This window comes from Nomascus leucogenys, chromosome 13, assembly GCF_006542625.1.
Source record: "Nomascus leucogenys isolate Asia chromosome 13, Asia_NLE_v1, whole genome shotgun sequence".
Lineage (NCBI taxonomy): Eukaryota > Metazoa > Chordata > Mammalia > Primates > Hylobatidae > Nomascus > Nomascus leucogenys.
The window spans coordinates 72934943-72952259 of NC_044393.1; the positions used below are offsets into that span (position 1 = coordinate 72934943).

Here is a 17317-nt window from a genome sequence, read left to right on the forward strand (position 1 = left end):
CTTAATTGCTAGGCTCTCTTCCCCAGGTGGTTTGGAAAGGTGAAATCAGTGTAAATAAAAAGATTGTGCTATGTAGTGAATGGTATGGGTGAAAAAGTCATAAGTCTATTTATTTAGGTCTATAATATAATCTCAAAAAAGATGAATAACTTTTCCCTGTAGAGGCCTTGCACAAGTTTTGCATCTTCTTTTGTCTTCTCTTCAGTTATGCTGGTGAGTAGAAATACATCTGACTTTCATATATTAATCTTATATCCAACAATCTGCTCAACTCTCCTATTATTTCATATAATTTGTAGATTATTTGAATTTCTGCATAAGCAATAATGTTGTTGGATATGAATTTTATTCTTTTCCTTTCCAATTCTTATGTCTTTAAATGAAGGAAGGTATAAATGAATTATATTATTGTAAAGTTATTACATTTTTGAAATGTGGAGTGTAAAAGGTGAAGGGGGAAGTGAGAATTGAAAAGTAGAAGTGGAAAGTGATAGGTATGAAATGTAAAGTGTGAATAACAGTAATACTGAAGCTAGGTAGACATTGATAATTTAAGTTATATTATCAGTCCCAGAACAACCACTAACAACATAATAAAAAAGAAATAGAACGATGGAGGCAGTAGATAAAGTGAAAGAGCAAGAAAGGCATGATATTTAATAAAAAAGAGAAGATACAAAATGAAAATAAGAAGTAAGATCATAGACTCAAAATCCACTGTACTAATTGTCACATTATGTAATATATTTATTATATTGCATAGACACACCAGTTAAAAGGCAGAAATTGCAGTAAAATAATCAGCAGGCTTTTTTGGTAGAAATGACTAGTATATTTTAAAATACAGGCCGGGCATAGTGGCAGGCACTTGTAATCCTAGCTACTTGGGAGGCTGAGGCAGGAGAATCACTTGAACCCAGAAGGTGGAGGTTGCAGTGAGGCAAGCTTGTGCCATTGTACTCCAGCTTGGGTGACAACAGGAAGACACCATCTGAAATAAATAAATAAATAAATAAAATCAGATCAAATCAAATGTATATGGGAAATGCAAAGGATCTAGAGTATCCAAAACAATTTTGCAAAAGAAACATAAAATTGAAAGAGTTATACTATCTGATTTCAAGACTCATCAACAAAACTGAAATAATCAAGACAAGATGAGGCTGGCCTAATAGTACATACAGAGATCAATCAAATTATTGATGAGATGAGAGTGTTGCACTGGGAGGAGCTGGCCTTGGAACATGGAGGGGAAAGGAGGATGCTGAAACTAAAGTAAGTTCCATAGGTGGGCTTTAGGTAGGCAGGAAGAAGGCCCCAACCTTGCCAAAGTAATGAAGGTTTTCCTTTCGGGTGGAGGCTTTAGTGTATTTAGTGTATCTCATTCTTGGGAAGTTCAAACTTTCTTTTTAAAACAATTTTGACTTAGTTTTATTTTTACTTTTTATGTTTTTTTTTTTTTTTTTTTTTTTTTTTTTGAGACGGAGGCTCGCTCTGTCACCCAGGCTGGAGTGCAGTGGCACAATCTCAGCTCACTGCAACCTCTGCCTTCCAGGTTCAAGCAATTCTCCTGCCTCAGCCTCCTGAGTAGCTGGGATTACAGGTGCGTGCTGCCACGGCCGGCTAATTTTTGTATTTTTAGTAGAGATAGGTTTCCACCATGTTGGTTAGGCTAGTCTCGAACTCCTGAACTTAGGTAATCCAACTGCCTCGGCCTCTCAAGGTACTCGGCCTCTCAAGGTGCCTGGCCTATTTTTTATGTATTTTTGAAGACAGGGTCTCATTCTGTCACCCAGGCTGGAGTGCAGTGGCATGATCATAGTTTCACGGTAGCCTCAAACTCCCAGACTCAACTGATCCTCCTGCCTTAGCCTTCTGAGTAGCTGAGACTTCAAATGCATGCCACCACATCCAGCTAATAGTAGTAATAATAATAATAATTATTATTATTATTATTATTTTGTAGAGACAGACTCCCACTATGTTTCCGAGGATATTCTCAACTTCTTGGGCTCAAGCGATACTCCCCCCTCGGCCCCCCAAAGTGGTGTGATTACAGGCATGAGCTACTATGCCCGGCCAGGGCTCAAGCTTTCATGCAAACAAGACCCTCCATGAAAGAAAATCTCATCTTTGCCTGGAATGCCCGATAATACATTACAAAAGGCTTTATGGTTATATATGTAAACCTTTGTTGATTAAAAGTTCTTGCAAACTCCAATGTGATTTTTTTTTTTTACTGGGTCATAGGTTCAACAATGCTTTATTGTAATGAACTTAGTGATTGATGATTTCATAGTACGTAAGAATGTATTTCCCTGATAAGACTTGCTATCCTTGAGTGGAAAGAATGAAATTCCCGGTTGCATAGGAATATGGACACACACACACACATGCATGCACACATATTTTATATATATTATCACGTGTGTGTGTGTGTGTGTGTGTGTGTGTGTGTGTGTGTGTTTTCTGGTTTAGACCATCTCAGTAGGTTCACATTTCAGTTGCAGAAAATGTATAAAAAAAAGCATGGTAAAGCCTCATGCTCATTTTGGACGCTGTCCTTGGCAGAACTGAAAAGAGACCTCATAGAACTCTGAACGATCTAGAGAGAAAGCTGATGCCCTTTCTCTCTAGATCTTCCCACTACAGAATGTCTAAGATACCAATGGTCTTAGTCTGTTCAGGCTGTTATAACAAAAATATCTTAAACTGGGTGGCTTATAAAAACAGAAATTTATTTCTCACAGTTCTGGAGGCTGGGAAGTCCACAATCAAGGTTCCATTAGATTTGGTGTCTGGTGAGGGCCTGCTCCTCGGTTCATAGATGGCACCTTTTCACTGTTTCCTCACCTGGTGGAAGGGGTAAAGGCCATTCTCTGGAGCCTTTGTAATAAGGGCACTAATCGCATTTAAGAGGGCAGAGCCTCCAAATCATCTCCCAAAGGCCCAATTGTTAATATAATCACATTGGAGATAAGGTTTCAACATATGAATTTTGAGGGGACACAAACATTCGGACCATAGTACCACTGACAAGAAGGAGGATATAATTGGATCTGATTATTCATCTCCCTTTAAGAATCCATCAGAACTCATTCCATCATGCCTGTAACACATGAAGCCCAAATTCCCAGGTTATTATTTGTCTTTTGTGTGTTCTTCTTTACACCCTCTAATGGAGCCAAGATCATGCCACTCCCTGACCCTGAAAACCTGTCCATTATATTCTTTGTAACTTAAAATCTCCAATCAAGAGAATCCCCTAGATCAAATACATCTTCTCTGAGTTTTCTTTGTATTTTCTTGCTATAATAGGAAACTGGCTGTCCTCCAAGTGCACCGCTTCCCTTGTAGCATTCTTTCTCTCTCTCTTTTTTTCTTTTTTGTTTTTGTTTTTTTGAGACAGAATCTCACTCCATTGCCCAGTCTGGAGTGTTGTGGCATGATCTCAGCTCACTGCAACCTCCACCTCCCAGACTTAAGTGATCCTCCTACCTCAGCCTCCTGAGTAGCTGGGACTACAGGCACGCACCATCATGCCTGGCTAGTTTTCGTATTCTTTTTTGTAGAGACAGGGCTTCGCCTTGTTGCCCAGACTGGTTCAGAATTCCTGGCCTCCAGCGATCTGCCGCCTTCAGCCTCCTAAAGTGCTGGTATTACATGCGTGAGCCACTGTGCCCAGCATTTGCAGCATTCTTTCTTGCATTAAGTACATTCATATCATTGCAGCCATCATCACCATCCATCTCTAGGACCTTTTCTTCTGCATCTCTCTTACCTGCTAGTTGTGTTCTCTCTCACCTGTCACATCCCACTGGACAGGGAGGGAGCAAGTGTCCCTTCCATTAACAATTTATTGAACAGCCCCAGTTTATTGAAGCATATGCCATCAGATCAAACTGAAGAGCAGACTAAACCCCTCAAAGTTATAGTCACCTACAGATCCTTAGTCTCAACAACCAGATTTTAGCACTTCGGTCACTAATTAGGTTTATAAAATGAAATTCAAAGTTTAGTAAAAGTTAACTCTTTTTTCGTTCTTCTGGATTAAATCTGATGGAAGAAAATATGCCAGGAGAAAAGATGAGGTGTGTTTCACTTCTCTGTCCCTTGCCAAGTGCTTTTTTCCCAAATACTAGGTTGCTTCTGGTTCCTGCATGGTTGAAGTGTGGGTATCAGTGGCTGCAAGAGAAGCAGAAAATGTTTACTTGACAGGTGTCAATCTGAAATTGGCTCTTTAAAGCTGACTTTCTTCTTGTGAGGGGTTTCATGGCAAAATGAATGAAAAAGTTGAAAGACAACAAGAAACTGGAAAAAAAAACCCGTGTTACTTCATACTATAATATTTGGTGTAATTACCATAATACAGTTCACAATATATTTAAGAAACTCCTTGTTGGTCACATAGATGTTGTTTCTAGGATTTTCTATTACAAACATAGTAGCAGTGAATGCAATTGCATCTATAACTTTCTTCATTCAGATAGACTTTACTTTTTAGAGCACTTTTAGGTTCCTAGCAAAATTGAGCAGAAAGTAGAGAGACTTGTCGTATACTCCCTTCTCCCTGACATCACAACCTTCCCTGCTATTGACATGCCCCACCAGGGTGGTACATTTGTTATAACTGATGAACCTACATGGACATGTTCTTATTACCCAATGCCTATAGTTTACATTAGGGTTCACTCTTCGTGTTGTGCATTCTATGGCTTTTGACAAATGTATAACGGCATGTATCCACCATTAAAGTATTACACAAAATAGTTTCACTGCTCTCCAAATCCACTGTGTTCCACTTATTCATCTGTCCCTCTCCCCAACCCTTGGCAACCACTAATTTTTTTTATTGTCTCCATATTTTTTCTTTTCCAGAATGTCATATATAGTTGGAATTGTACAATATGTAATCTTGTAAGCTTTACAGATAGTTTATTTCACTTAGTAAGGTGCTTACTTAATTCTCTTAGTAATATTAAGTTTACTGCACATCATTTCAGTGCTTGATGGCTCATTTCTTCTTAGCACTGAATAATATTCCATTATCTGGATGTACCACAGTTCATTTATCTACTCACCTACTGAAGGACATTTTGGTTGCTTACAAATTTTGGCAATTATGAATAATGCTTCTATAAACATTCTCGTGCAGATTTTTGTGTGGACATAAGTTTCCAACTTGTTTGGGTAAATGCCAAGGAGCATAATGATTGGATTGTATGATAAGAGTATATGTAATTTTATGAGAAATTGCCAAACTGTCTTGCAAAATAGCTGTAGCATTTTGCATTCCAATTGGCAATGAATGAGAGTTTCCTGTTGCTACACATCCTCACCAACATTTGGAGTTGGAATTGTTCTGGATTTGGGCCATTCTAATAGGCATGTAGTGGCGTCTCATTGCTGTTTTAATTCGCAATTCTCTAAGGACATACAATGTTGAGCATCTTTTCATATCTGTATATCTTCTTTGATGAGATGTCTGTTCAAGCCTTTTGCTCATTTTTAAATCTGGTTGTTCATTTTCTTATTGTTGAAATTTAAGATATTTTGTATATTTTAGATAACATTTCTTTGTTAGATATGTCTTTTGCAAATATTTTCTCTTAGTCTGTGGCTTGTCTTCTCATTTTCTTAACAGTGTCTTTCACAGATGAGATGTTTTTAATTTTAATGAAATCCAGTTTGTCAACCATTTCTTTCATGGATTGTGCCTTTAGTATTGTATCTAAAAAGTCATCTCCTTATCTAAGGTAATCTAAATTTTCTCCTATATTTTTTCTAGGAGTTTTATAGTTTTATATTTTACATCTAAGTATTTATATCTTTTGTTGTTGTTGTTGTTGTTGGAGACGGAGTCTCACTCTGTCACCCAGGCTGGAGTGCAGTGGCACAATCTCAGCTCACTGCAACCTCCGCCTGCCAGGTTCAAGTGATTCTTCTGCCTCAGCCTCCTGAGTAGCTGTGATTACAGGTGCACACCACCACACGTGGCTAATTTTTGTATTTTTAGTAGAGATGGGGTTTCACCATGTTGACCAGGCTGGTCTCAAACTCCTGACCTCGTGATCTGCCTGCCTCGGCCTCCCAGAGTGCTGGGAATACAGGTGTGAGCCACTGCGTCTGGCTGGTATCTATACCTTTTTACAATGTGTAGAATTATGTTGCCTTCCCCACTGCTTCGCTAGACCTGGCTACTTGCCTGAAACATATCAGATTTGTTGAATAAAAATTCAAGTGTATGTATGTATATATGTATGTATTTATTAGTACATATATTTTATAAGTGGAAAAATGTAGATCTAGTTTTATATTTTGAATAATAAAAATAGCTAGAAAAGATAAAATCTCAGCAAGCAGCATGTAGAAAGAATTCATTATATTTAAAAATGCATACCATTATAATGCATATTTTTGTTACTGTAGTAGAAGTCTGTTATAAAATGTAGACTAGGGACCAAAATAATGCCAAAATAATTTTTCCATAGGCTAGCTACAAAAATAGATGATTGTGTATCATTTATATACATGGAAAACATAATGAAAATCTCCCAGAAGAGGAAATTTGTAACAGTATTTTACTAACGAACAATATTTTGTATTTTTAGGCCCTTTGGCTCTAAAAAATTTATTGTGATATGACATTTTAAAAAGGTGTTTTTTTTCCCAAGGTTGTCAGTTTATTAGGCATATATACCCAATGTGCTGTCATGACCAGAGGGAGGTAAAGAATAATATTTATGGAGAGTAGATATTCTTACATTTTCCCTGAACAACAAATAAAGAATGAAGAAGATTTGCCTTTATATTTTTGTGGGGGAGTGGGAGTCAAATTAAGATCCCATGATTGGAGAAGAGTGATGGGACAGAAACCATCTCTGATAGCTTAGAGATTCATCTGGTGCTATAATACACACTCCACATGAAGGCAATTGTCTCAATAATATCCAATTTATTTAAAAGAGTAAATTATCATTCACATTTGTTAATTTAAAAATTCAGTGTACAGAGAGCCTACGACTTACTCAAGATTCTTTACAAACTTGGGGTGCTATATTGTGAGAGTTAGTGTACAATTTTGGTTGGTGTCTTTCCTGAATTTAGTACATTAAATAAAGACACCAAGAACTACATGAGAAACAATGTATGACTGCTAAAAAGAAACTGAATTTAATTATATCAGAGAAAAATCTGTTTAAAATAAATTCCTTTATTTAAAAAAATCCATAAGATAAGATAATTTTGATATGTAACTGAAACCATATTGCTTTCAGGATGAGATCTTGTTGGCTGGAATGTATCAACTATTAGATAGTCCTTATATTCTGGGAAGATTCTTTGGCAGTTTTTGTCCCAACGGACTAGTTAGAGGGGCCTAAAGAGACCAGTTTTATTTAGGGTTTAACTGCTGAATATACAATCCAGTTTCTTTATAGGAAAACCACTGGAGTTAAAGAACTAATAGGATTTTAGGCTTGTTTGTATGCCTAAGAGAAGATGATAGCACCAAAGTTCATAATCAACAAAGGGTAATTAACATTTCTACTTGTTTTTTATTTCAGCCTATGCTAGTTCCAAGGGTAACTGCTCTCTGTTTTAAAAATAAACATTTGAAGCCAGTGCATTTCAAATTGCATGTAAAGTATCACTTACTGTTAGTACAGTTAGTTATTTCTTTTTGTTCTATTTAATATTTGTTAAAATCCCAATATTTGCTAATTTTCAAGTGGGCATGTTCTTGGAGTCATTTTGCAAGCAATCAATAAGGAGATATGACAATCCATTCAGACTTTCTTTTCTAGTTCCTCTTAGAGCCAATGAAGGCTTGTCAGTACAAGAAGGTTTGGGTTAGCGTATTCAGAATTGTAGGAAATTAAAACCAGAATGGCTAGCAGCTAGAGTTTGCATAGCTGACGAATGTGTGAAACTTTTTATAGTTTTTGACTATAATTTTTTTCACATTTCGAGTAAAAAAAAAAAAACAAAAAAGCCTCACTCATCCTCCCTTGTTCAGATGAAACTATAAATTGGCATAGATTTTTTTTTTTTTTTTCAGACGGAGTCTCGCTCTGTCACCCAGGCTGGAGTGCAGTGCAATCTCGGCTCACTGCAAGCTCCGCCTCCCGGGTTCACGCCATTCTCCTGCCTCAGCCTCTCCGAGTAGCTGGGACTACAGGCACCCGCCACCACGCCCGGCTAATTTTTTGTATTTTTAGTAGAGACGGGGTTTCACCATGGTCTCGATCTCCTGACCTCGTGATCCGCCCGCCTCGGCCTCCCAAAATGCTGGGATTACAAGCGTGAGCCACCGCGCCCAGCCTGGCATAGATATTAATAAGCCTCAAAGATATTTTAAAATATTTGGTCTATTCATTGTATACCACAAAACTTAAGGGACATTTGACTCCATTATGTATGATATTTTGCTTATTATTTTTAAGGAGACTGCTGTAATGCTGAAAACCTCAAGCCATGTGTAACCCATGGGTGGCGTGGTTAGGAGTGCTGCCACTCTTAGGGTAAAGAGTTAACTCAGGCAGCCCTCAAACCAGCAATGCCTCCGGTGATCAAGAGCCAGCCTTTCAACATTTTCTGGGCAGCCCCAACAATGTATTGTATGCCTTTCTTCAACGTAGATGTAAATCTTCAAGAATTTAACATTATATCAAATCCTTTAGAGACTCAGAGTGGGTCAAAAATTGCAATATTTTATCCAAATGAATTAGGGTATTACCCTTACTTCTCTCAAGATGGAAAATCCTTTAATGGAGGAATACCGCAGAACGTGAGCCTTTCTGAACAACTTAGGAAAACTGCTGATGACGTAGGAGAAACTGTCCCTTGGTGGAGATCAGAAGGACTTGTTATTGACTGGGAAAGTTGGAAACCCCAATGGGATAGAAATCGGGGCAGCAGAATAATATATAAAAACAACTCTTTAGCCTTCACTAGAAACCATTATCCTTATTGGTCAGAAATGAAAGTGGAAACAGTTGCCCGAGAGGAATTTGAAAATGCTGGAAAAAATTTCATGAACATTACTCTCACATTGGCTTTAGAAATGAGACCAAAATGTTTATGGGGCTTTTATCTCTATCCAGGCTGCTACAATTATGATTACAGAATAAATCCAGAGACGTACACAGGTAATTGTCCAAATGATGAAGTTCTCTGCATTGACCAACTCCCGTGGCTGTGGGAAAAAAGTGCAGCACTTTATCCTTCAATACATTTGGATAAAATACTGAAGTCAATCTTAAATGCTTTGAAATTTGCTCACTATCCAGTTAGAGAAGCCATGAGGATTGCCGAAATGGCTAGACATGACTATGTTTTGCCAGTTTTTATTTTTTCCAGACCATTTTATTTGCATAGTACTGAAGCTCTGTCACAGGTAAGGAAAAGCACAGTCACTCACATTTTTTAAAAATGGAAATTTGGTAGAATAACTATATAAAGCCTATACATAAGTGTTTTAGGATATTTATTTTCCCTTAGCAATACAATGCTGTTCTCTCATTAAACATGTATATTTCTTCAAATGTCAACTCAATTCTGTTGTACACTTAACACTTTTGGATAATGATTCTTACCAGCTTAGCATTCACAGGAGTTTCCTACAGAACAGATGTTAAACTTGATTTAAATAATGTAACAGACAGATTAATTTTAACCAGAGAGAAATTTTAGAACTAACTTCTTAATATGAAAAGGTAGCAGCAATTTTCCAAATCAAAAACGTACAACATAGAGCTTAGGGTAAATTATTAACCAACTACAATTCGCATTATATTGCATTTGTATGTTTTAATTAGCTAGGCTAACTAAAAAAATTACATAGATTCTCTTGAATTTGTCTTTAACAGTCAACAATGCAATCTAGTGGTTATTGTCAAGGCATTAAAACTGGTTTATATAAGTAGATAGATACTGTCTTTAGACTGAACACAAAGCTGGAAGCCTACAGATGTGGAGATGAGCTTGTTTAGAAGATAATAAGTTTGAAGACATGGCAAATGTCCAAACTTTAACTAGATTGTCACATAGGACATTATTGTAAGGATTCAATCATTAGATAGGTGGCTAGATAAGAAAATCCTCAAATCTCCATCCATACCTGACAGCCAACAATTCTTTATGCCAGTACCCAACACAGAAGCAGAGCTATTGTATGGACAATACACAGCTCACTTAGACCACTTAGGTTTGAGATAAGGCCATTTAAAAGCATTGGCAATTCTTCCTAAATATTTCAGAATAAAATCCAATTATTAATTAGACTTGACATATTCATCTTTGCAGGATTACTCAGTATTATTCAGAATGGGCTATTCATTCAATAAGTTTAGAAGGAAAAGAATCATAGCATTATGACAAAAATTTGGAAGAATCTCATGGGCATTAACCCATCTCCTACCCAAATAAAAACCCTTTCTTATACTTTAACACTTTTTGATGGGGGCACTTCTTATATTAGAAGGGAAACTGCCATTTGGGGGAAATATTAATTCCTAGAAAGTTTTTGAGTATATTTAATCTACTTTGGCTCTTAATAACTTCATACCACTAGTTCTAATTCTACCTTCTGGTGCAACATAGAATACAGCAAATCCTTCTTTCAAAAGCCAGTTGTCCAGGTATTTTAGGATATCAGTCATGCCTACCAAAGTCTTCTTGTTAAGATATTCCTCAAGTGACACCAGCTTTCTGAAATCATTTTACTTTCTTAAATCTTTTTCAGGAAAAAAACCTGGGTTATATTTATTCATTCGGAAATTCTTGAGTGCCTACCTTGTGTCAGGAATTACATGTTATTAGTAATAACAGTAGAAAATAATCATAATTCATGCAAAGAGTTCACCTTGAGAGAAAATGGGAGAATGAGATGAGCCACATTTTCATAAAAGCCTTGTTCATTGCTTTCCTATTTTTTGTACTATTGGACTTTTTAATCTTCTTTATTTTTAATTTTTGTGGGTACATTAGACTTTTAAAGTAAATTATATGCCAAGTATCACCTCTGAGCTCTACTTTAGAGATCAATAGACTGCATTCTCCACTCACCAAAATATATAGAATCAGCTGAGCATTATATTGAATTGTTTTAATGCTTTCCTATTGCCTTCCATGTATCACATATCAAAAAACAGTATGGGTTTTTCTCACCTTTGGTCTAAGTAACATAACTTTCCAATGCATTTTTTTTAAACCAGTTCTGTTTGGTATTTGCTTTCAGGAGTGTCTCAATTAAAACAAGTGACTACATTTAGGTTGAAGGAATGTGATACTAGTCAGTATAATGGAAGAATGATTTCCTTTCTTGTATTACTTAGACAAATTGCAGAACATAAATACCAGCATTGCTGAAACCTTCCTATAACGCAGGAAAGCTTACAGTGGCGTGACAGTTTACTCATTGCAGTCTGTGAGCACTCCACCTTTGCACTGGATCTCTGACTCTCCATACCTTGTAGAGGAGAAAAGAAGGCAGATTATGCCATGGGTCATCCCCTTTATCTCCCATCTCTCCCTATTTCCTACTTCTTTGCTCTTGGCCTATATTCATTAGCATAACATCCTCAGTTTCTTATCTTTATGAACTGTAATCTATACAGTCACTCAATTTGAAAGTCACTTGGCTGCCTCCCTTCTCCTCTTTCCATTATCCAATAGGTAACTAAAACTTATCCGTCTTTATTTCCAAATAACTCTTCAATCTGTTCCCTCTGCTTTACAAGGATTTACATTGCCTTTGTTGAGGCATCATCATTTCTCACCGAACAATTTCTATTACCTCCTAACTGGTGTTCCTGCCTGTACTATCTTGACCTTCCCCTCCAATGCATTTTTTTTTTTTTTTTTTTTTTTTTTTGAGATGGAGTCTCGTTCTGTCACCCAGGCTGGAGTGCGGTGGTATGATCTTGGCTCACCGCAACCTCCGTCTCCTGGGTTCAAGTGATTCTCCCACCTCAGCTTCCTGAGTAGCTGGGATTACAGGCTTGTGACACCACGCCAGCTAATTTTTGTATTTTTAGTAGAGACAGGGTTTCACCATTTTGGTCAGCCTGGTCTCGAACTCCTGACCTCAGGTGATCCACCCGCCTCAGCCTCCCAAAGTGCTGGGATTACCCACCCTCCAATGCATTCTTTATATGCAAAAAGAAAAAAAAATCAAAGTTGCAAATTTGTGTCTTTCCAGCACTAAATTTTTAACATTTATTTATGTATTTATTTATTTGAGATGGAGTCTCACCCTGTCACCCAAGCTGGAGTTTAGTGGCAGGATCTCGGCTCACTGCAACTTCCACCTCCTGAATTCAAGAGACTCTCCTGCCTCAGCCTCCCGAGTAGCTGGGATTACAGGCAGGCACCACCATGCCTGGCTATTTTTGTATTTTAGTAGAGATAGGGTTTCACCATGTTGGCCAGGCTGGTCTCGAACTACTCACCTCGAGTGATCTGTCTGCCTCGGGCTCCCAAAGTGCTGAGATTACAGGCGTGAGCCACTGTGCCTGGCCAGTTGTCTTAACACTTTAAAACAGCATTTTTCTCTTCGTATTTGGATTCTGTTTGTACATAGAAATTCATATGTTTTTACTTCCCAAATTCTGTGTGCTTTACCACAAGGAAGTGCTGGGAGTTCTCTGGATGGACTGTGATTTTGCCTGGATCTGAGTCTCTGCTCTTATTCTTCCTGTGGATATAAAACTCTGCTCTCTCTAGACTGTCTTGTGAATTCATACTCATTCTCAACAGTCTACTGATTCTCATTCCCAAGAGTCATATGAAATTTAACCTGTTAAGGAAGCCTTCCCAGACTCTTCCATGAAGTATTAAGCACTTCTAATTTATATATGCCTTGTGAGTGCTACTAATATAAAAATTATTATAGTCACTTGTTTATATGTCTGTCTCAACCATTAGACTAAAAAGCATTCCTTCAAGAACAGGAATTGAAATCTATTTCATTTTTATATTCTCAGTGTTTAGAATATTGCCTGGAACGTTGTAAATATTTATCAAATAAATGTAAGAATCCAAGGCAGTATCACCTTTTCCAATTCTGGTATAGTCTTTTGTTTTATTTTTTGTATGATAGCTTTATTTAAAAGACATGCTTTTTTTTCTGTGTATTAAAATTTATATTTTAAGTGACATACAATTGTAGTATGTATTTATCATATACAACATAATGTTTTGAGGTACATATACATTGTAGAATGGTTAAATCTAGCTAATTAACAAATTCATGATCTCACAGTTATTTTTATTTTAAGAACACTTAATATCCACTCTCTCAGCATTTTTCAAGAATACATTATGTTGTCATTACCTATGGACACCATGCTATACAATAGATCTCTTGAACTTATTCCTCCTATCTAATTGTAATTATGTATTCTTTAACCAACATCTCAATCCCCTCTCCCCCAACCACCTCAGCCTCGGGTAATCACCATTCTGCTCTCTACTTCCATGAGATTAACTTTTTCAGATTCTATCTGAGTGAGATCATGCAGTATTTACCTTGTGGTATAGTCCTTTGTTTTAGAAACAAATATATCGTTATCAATGTGTTCCTTACCACAGTTGAAGGGTTGAGTCTTATTATTGCATTATCACTGACAAAATTTGACTTGGTGGAAACTACTCCTGATACCCGTCTTTTCTAGGAAGACTTAGTGCATACAATTGGCGAAAGTGCCGCATTGGGGGCAGCAGGAGTAATATTGTGGGGAGGATATGAATATTCTGCTTCAAAGGTAAGCAATGATTTCTTTGTCAGCAACTTGAATATACTTTTGAGATTGGTTTAAAAACATTTTTTTTTCTCATCAGAGTCAAATGGTTGCTGATTATCTGCTTACTTGACCTTAGTGAAATTCAAAAAGTACAGGGTCTAACATTGAGCACCTATTCCATACCAGCCATTGTGGTTAGTAGAAGAGTAGAAAGAACACAATCATTCTAATCAGACAGCTAAGTGAGAAACTGATGTTTATGTCCTAAGGGTGTAATTTTGAGCATGTTAATTAACATTTCTGAGTCTCAGCTTCTCCATCTAAAAAATTAGACGAAAATAAAACCTCCTCTGCAGGATTTTGGTAGATTAAATGGCATAATACATATGTGACAAACAAAAAATAATAAATTTTAAAAATGAATAATTACTTCATTTGCACTAAGGAGGGCAGATTCTCCAAAAATGATAAATAATTCTTTTTTTTTCTGTGAGGCAGTCTCACTCTGTCACCCAGGCTGGAGTGCAGTGGCACAATCTCGGCTCACTGCAACCTCTGCCTCCCAGGTACAAGCGATTCTCGTGACTCAGCCTCCTGACTAGCTGGGACTACAGGCATGTGCCACCATGCCTGACTTTTTTTTTTTTGTATTTTTAGTAGAGACAGGATTTTGTTATGTTGGCCAGGCTGGTCTCAAACTCCTGGCCTCAAGCTATCCGCCTGCCTCGGCCTCCTAAAGTGCTGGGATTACAGGCATGAGCCACTGTACCTGGCCCAAAAATGATTCTTTACTTTGCTGATTACCTATTATAGAAATGCATGTGGGAGAAAAATCTATTTGTATATAAAGGTTTATTAACAATCTACTCTGTTCTGGCCAGGCGCGGTGGCTCACGCCTGTAATCCCTGTAATCCCAGCACTTTGGGAGGCTGAGGCAGGTGGATCACCTGAGGTCAGGAGTTCGAGACCAGCCTGACCAACATGGAGAAACCCCATCTCTACTAAAAATACAAAATTAGCTGGATGTGGTGGTGCACACCTGTAATCCCAGCTACTCAGGCGGCTGAGGCAGGAAAATCACTTGAACCCAGGATGCAGAGTTTGCGGTGAGCCGAGATTGCACCATTGCGCCCCAGCTTGGGCAACCAGAGTGAAACTCCATCTCAAAAAAACAAAAAATTAACAATCCCCCTTTTATTATAAGAACACTTAATATGAAATCTACCCTGTTACATTTTGGAGTGCTTAATACATTATTAATCATAGACACTAAGTTGTACAGGAGATCTCTCAAACTTGTTTACCTAGCGTAACTGAACTAGCGTGTCTCGGAGTTATTCATCTAGCATAACTGAAACGTTACAACCTTTAAATAACAACTTCTCATTTCTCCCACCCTCAGCCCCTTACAACTATTACTGTATTCTCTGCTTCTACGAGTTTGACTACTTTAGATACCTCGTAAGTAGAATCATGTAGCACTTGTCCTTCTGTGACTGCCTTAGTTCACACAGAATAATGTCCCCCAGGTTCATCTGGTTGTCATAAATGGCATTATTTCCTTCTTTTAAAAGGCTGAGTAATATTTCATTGTATGTATATACTGAATTATCTTTATTCATTTATCTGTCGACAGACACTTGGATTGTTTCCATTTCTTGGCTATTGTGAATAGTGCTGCAATATACATGGGAATGCAGACATCTCTTTGAGATTGCAACTTCACTTCTTTTATATATCCAGAAGTATATATGCATATATACTGAATCATATAGTAGTTATAGTTAGAATTTTTTGAGGAAGCTTCCATACTGTTTTCCATAGCTGTTGTACCATTTAACATTCCCATCAACAGGGTACGGGGATTCCCATTTCTCTACAACTTCAACACTTGTTATCTTTTATTTTTTAAATAATACCCATCCTAACAGGTGTGAGGTGATAGCTCATTGTTTTGATTTACATTTCCCCGATAATTATGATTTTGAGCGTCTTTTCATATACCTGTTAGCTCTTTGTATGTCCTCTTTGGAGAAATGTTTGTTCAAGTCCTTTGCTTAATTTTTGATTGAGATATTTGTATTTTTTGCTGAGTCATAGAAGTTCATTATATATTTTGGATATTGACCTCTATCAGATATATGGTTTGGAAATATTTCTACTATTCTATATGTTATCTCTTCACACTGCTGTTTCTTTTGCTGTGCAAAAGCTTTTCAGTTTGATGTGTCCCATTTGTCCATGTTTCTTTTTGTTGCCTGTCCTTTTGGTGTCACGTCTAAGAAATAATTGCCAAGACCAGTGTCAAGAAGCGTTCTCCCTATGTTTTCTTCTAGGAGTTTTACAGTATTCAGTCTAATATTAAGTAAGTCTTTAGTCCAGTTTGAATTGACTTTTGTGTGTGGTATAACATTTCATTTCTGGGCATATGGATAGCTAGTTTTCCCAACTCCATCTGTTGAAGAGACTATCCTTTCTCTGTTGTGTTCTTGGCACTCTTGTCAAACATCAGTTGATTATATATGTGTGGGTTTACTTCTGGACTCTCTATTCTGTTCCTGTGACTTGTATATCTTCCTTTATACCAGTAACATAGTGTTTTAATTATTGTAGAATTGTAATATATTTTTAAATGAGGAAATGTGAAGCCTCCAGTTTTGTTCTTCTTTCTCAAGGTTACTTTGGCTTTCCTGGGCCTTTTGTGGTTCCATATAAAATTTAGTTTTTTGTTTTCTATTTCTGTAAAAAATGCCACTGGGGCCAGGCACGGTGGCTCACGCTTGTAATCCCAGCACTTTGGGAGGCCGAGGCGGGCGGATCACGAGGTCAGGAGATCGAGACTACGGTGAAACCCCATCTGTACTAAAAAAAAATGCAAAAAAATTGGCCCGGCGTGGTGGCGGGCGCCTGTAGTCCCAGCTACTCGGAGAGGCTGAGGTAGGAGAATGGCGTGAACCCGGGAGGTGGAGCTTGCAGTGAGCCAAGATGGTGCCACTGCACTCCAGCCTGGGCGACAGAGCGAGACTCCGTCTCAAAAAAAAAAAAATGCCATTGGGATTTTGATGGGGATAGCATTGAGCCTGCAGATCACTTTGGATAGTACGGACATTTTAACAATATTAAGTTTTTCTATCCATAAACATAGGTTGTCTTTTATTTATGTCTCCTTTAACGCCTTTTATCGATATTATGTAGTTTTTGATATACAAGTCTTTCACTTTTTTGGTTAAGTTTATTCGTAAGTATTTTATTATTTTTAATGGTATTGTAAATGGAATTGTTTTCTTAATTTCCTTTTCAGATGGCTCACTATTAATAGATAGAAATTCAACTAATTTTTGTATGTTGATTTTGTATCCTGCAACCTTACTGAATTTCTTTATTACTTATGACATTTTTTGTAGTTTTTAGGGTTTTCTGTATATAGAACTGTATCAACTGTAACAAGGATAATTTTAAATTCAGATTCATTTTTATTTGTTGCCTAATTGCTCTAGCTAGGACTTCTGGTACTATGTTGAATAGAAGTGGTCAGAGTTGGCTGGATGAGATGGCTCATGCCTATAATCCC

At 37.3% G+C, this 17317-nt stretch overlaps 1 protein-coding gene across 1 annotated transcript; it reads left to right on the forward strand.

Annotated features, from left to right (window-relative positions):
- The first annotated feature begins 8475 nt into the window (after nucleotides 1–8475).
- Nucleotides 8476–13875, forward strand: LOC100582343 (hyaluronidase-4-like). Its single transcript, XM_012512051.2, is given in 4 exon segments — nucleotides 8476–8520; nucleotides 8522–9397; nucleotides 13677–13766; nucleotides 13843–13875. Coding segments are annotated over 4 exon segments (1044 nt in total).
- Nucleotides 13876–17317: the final 3442 nt, after the last annotated feature.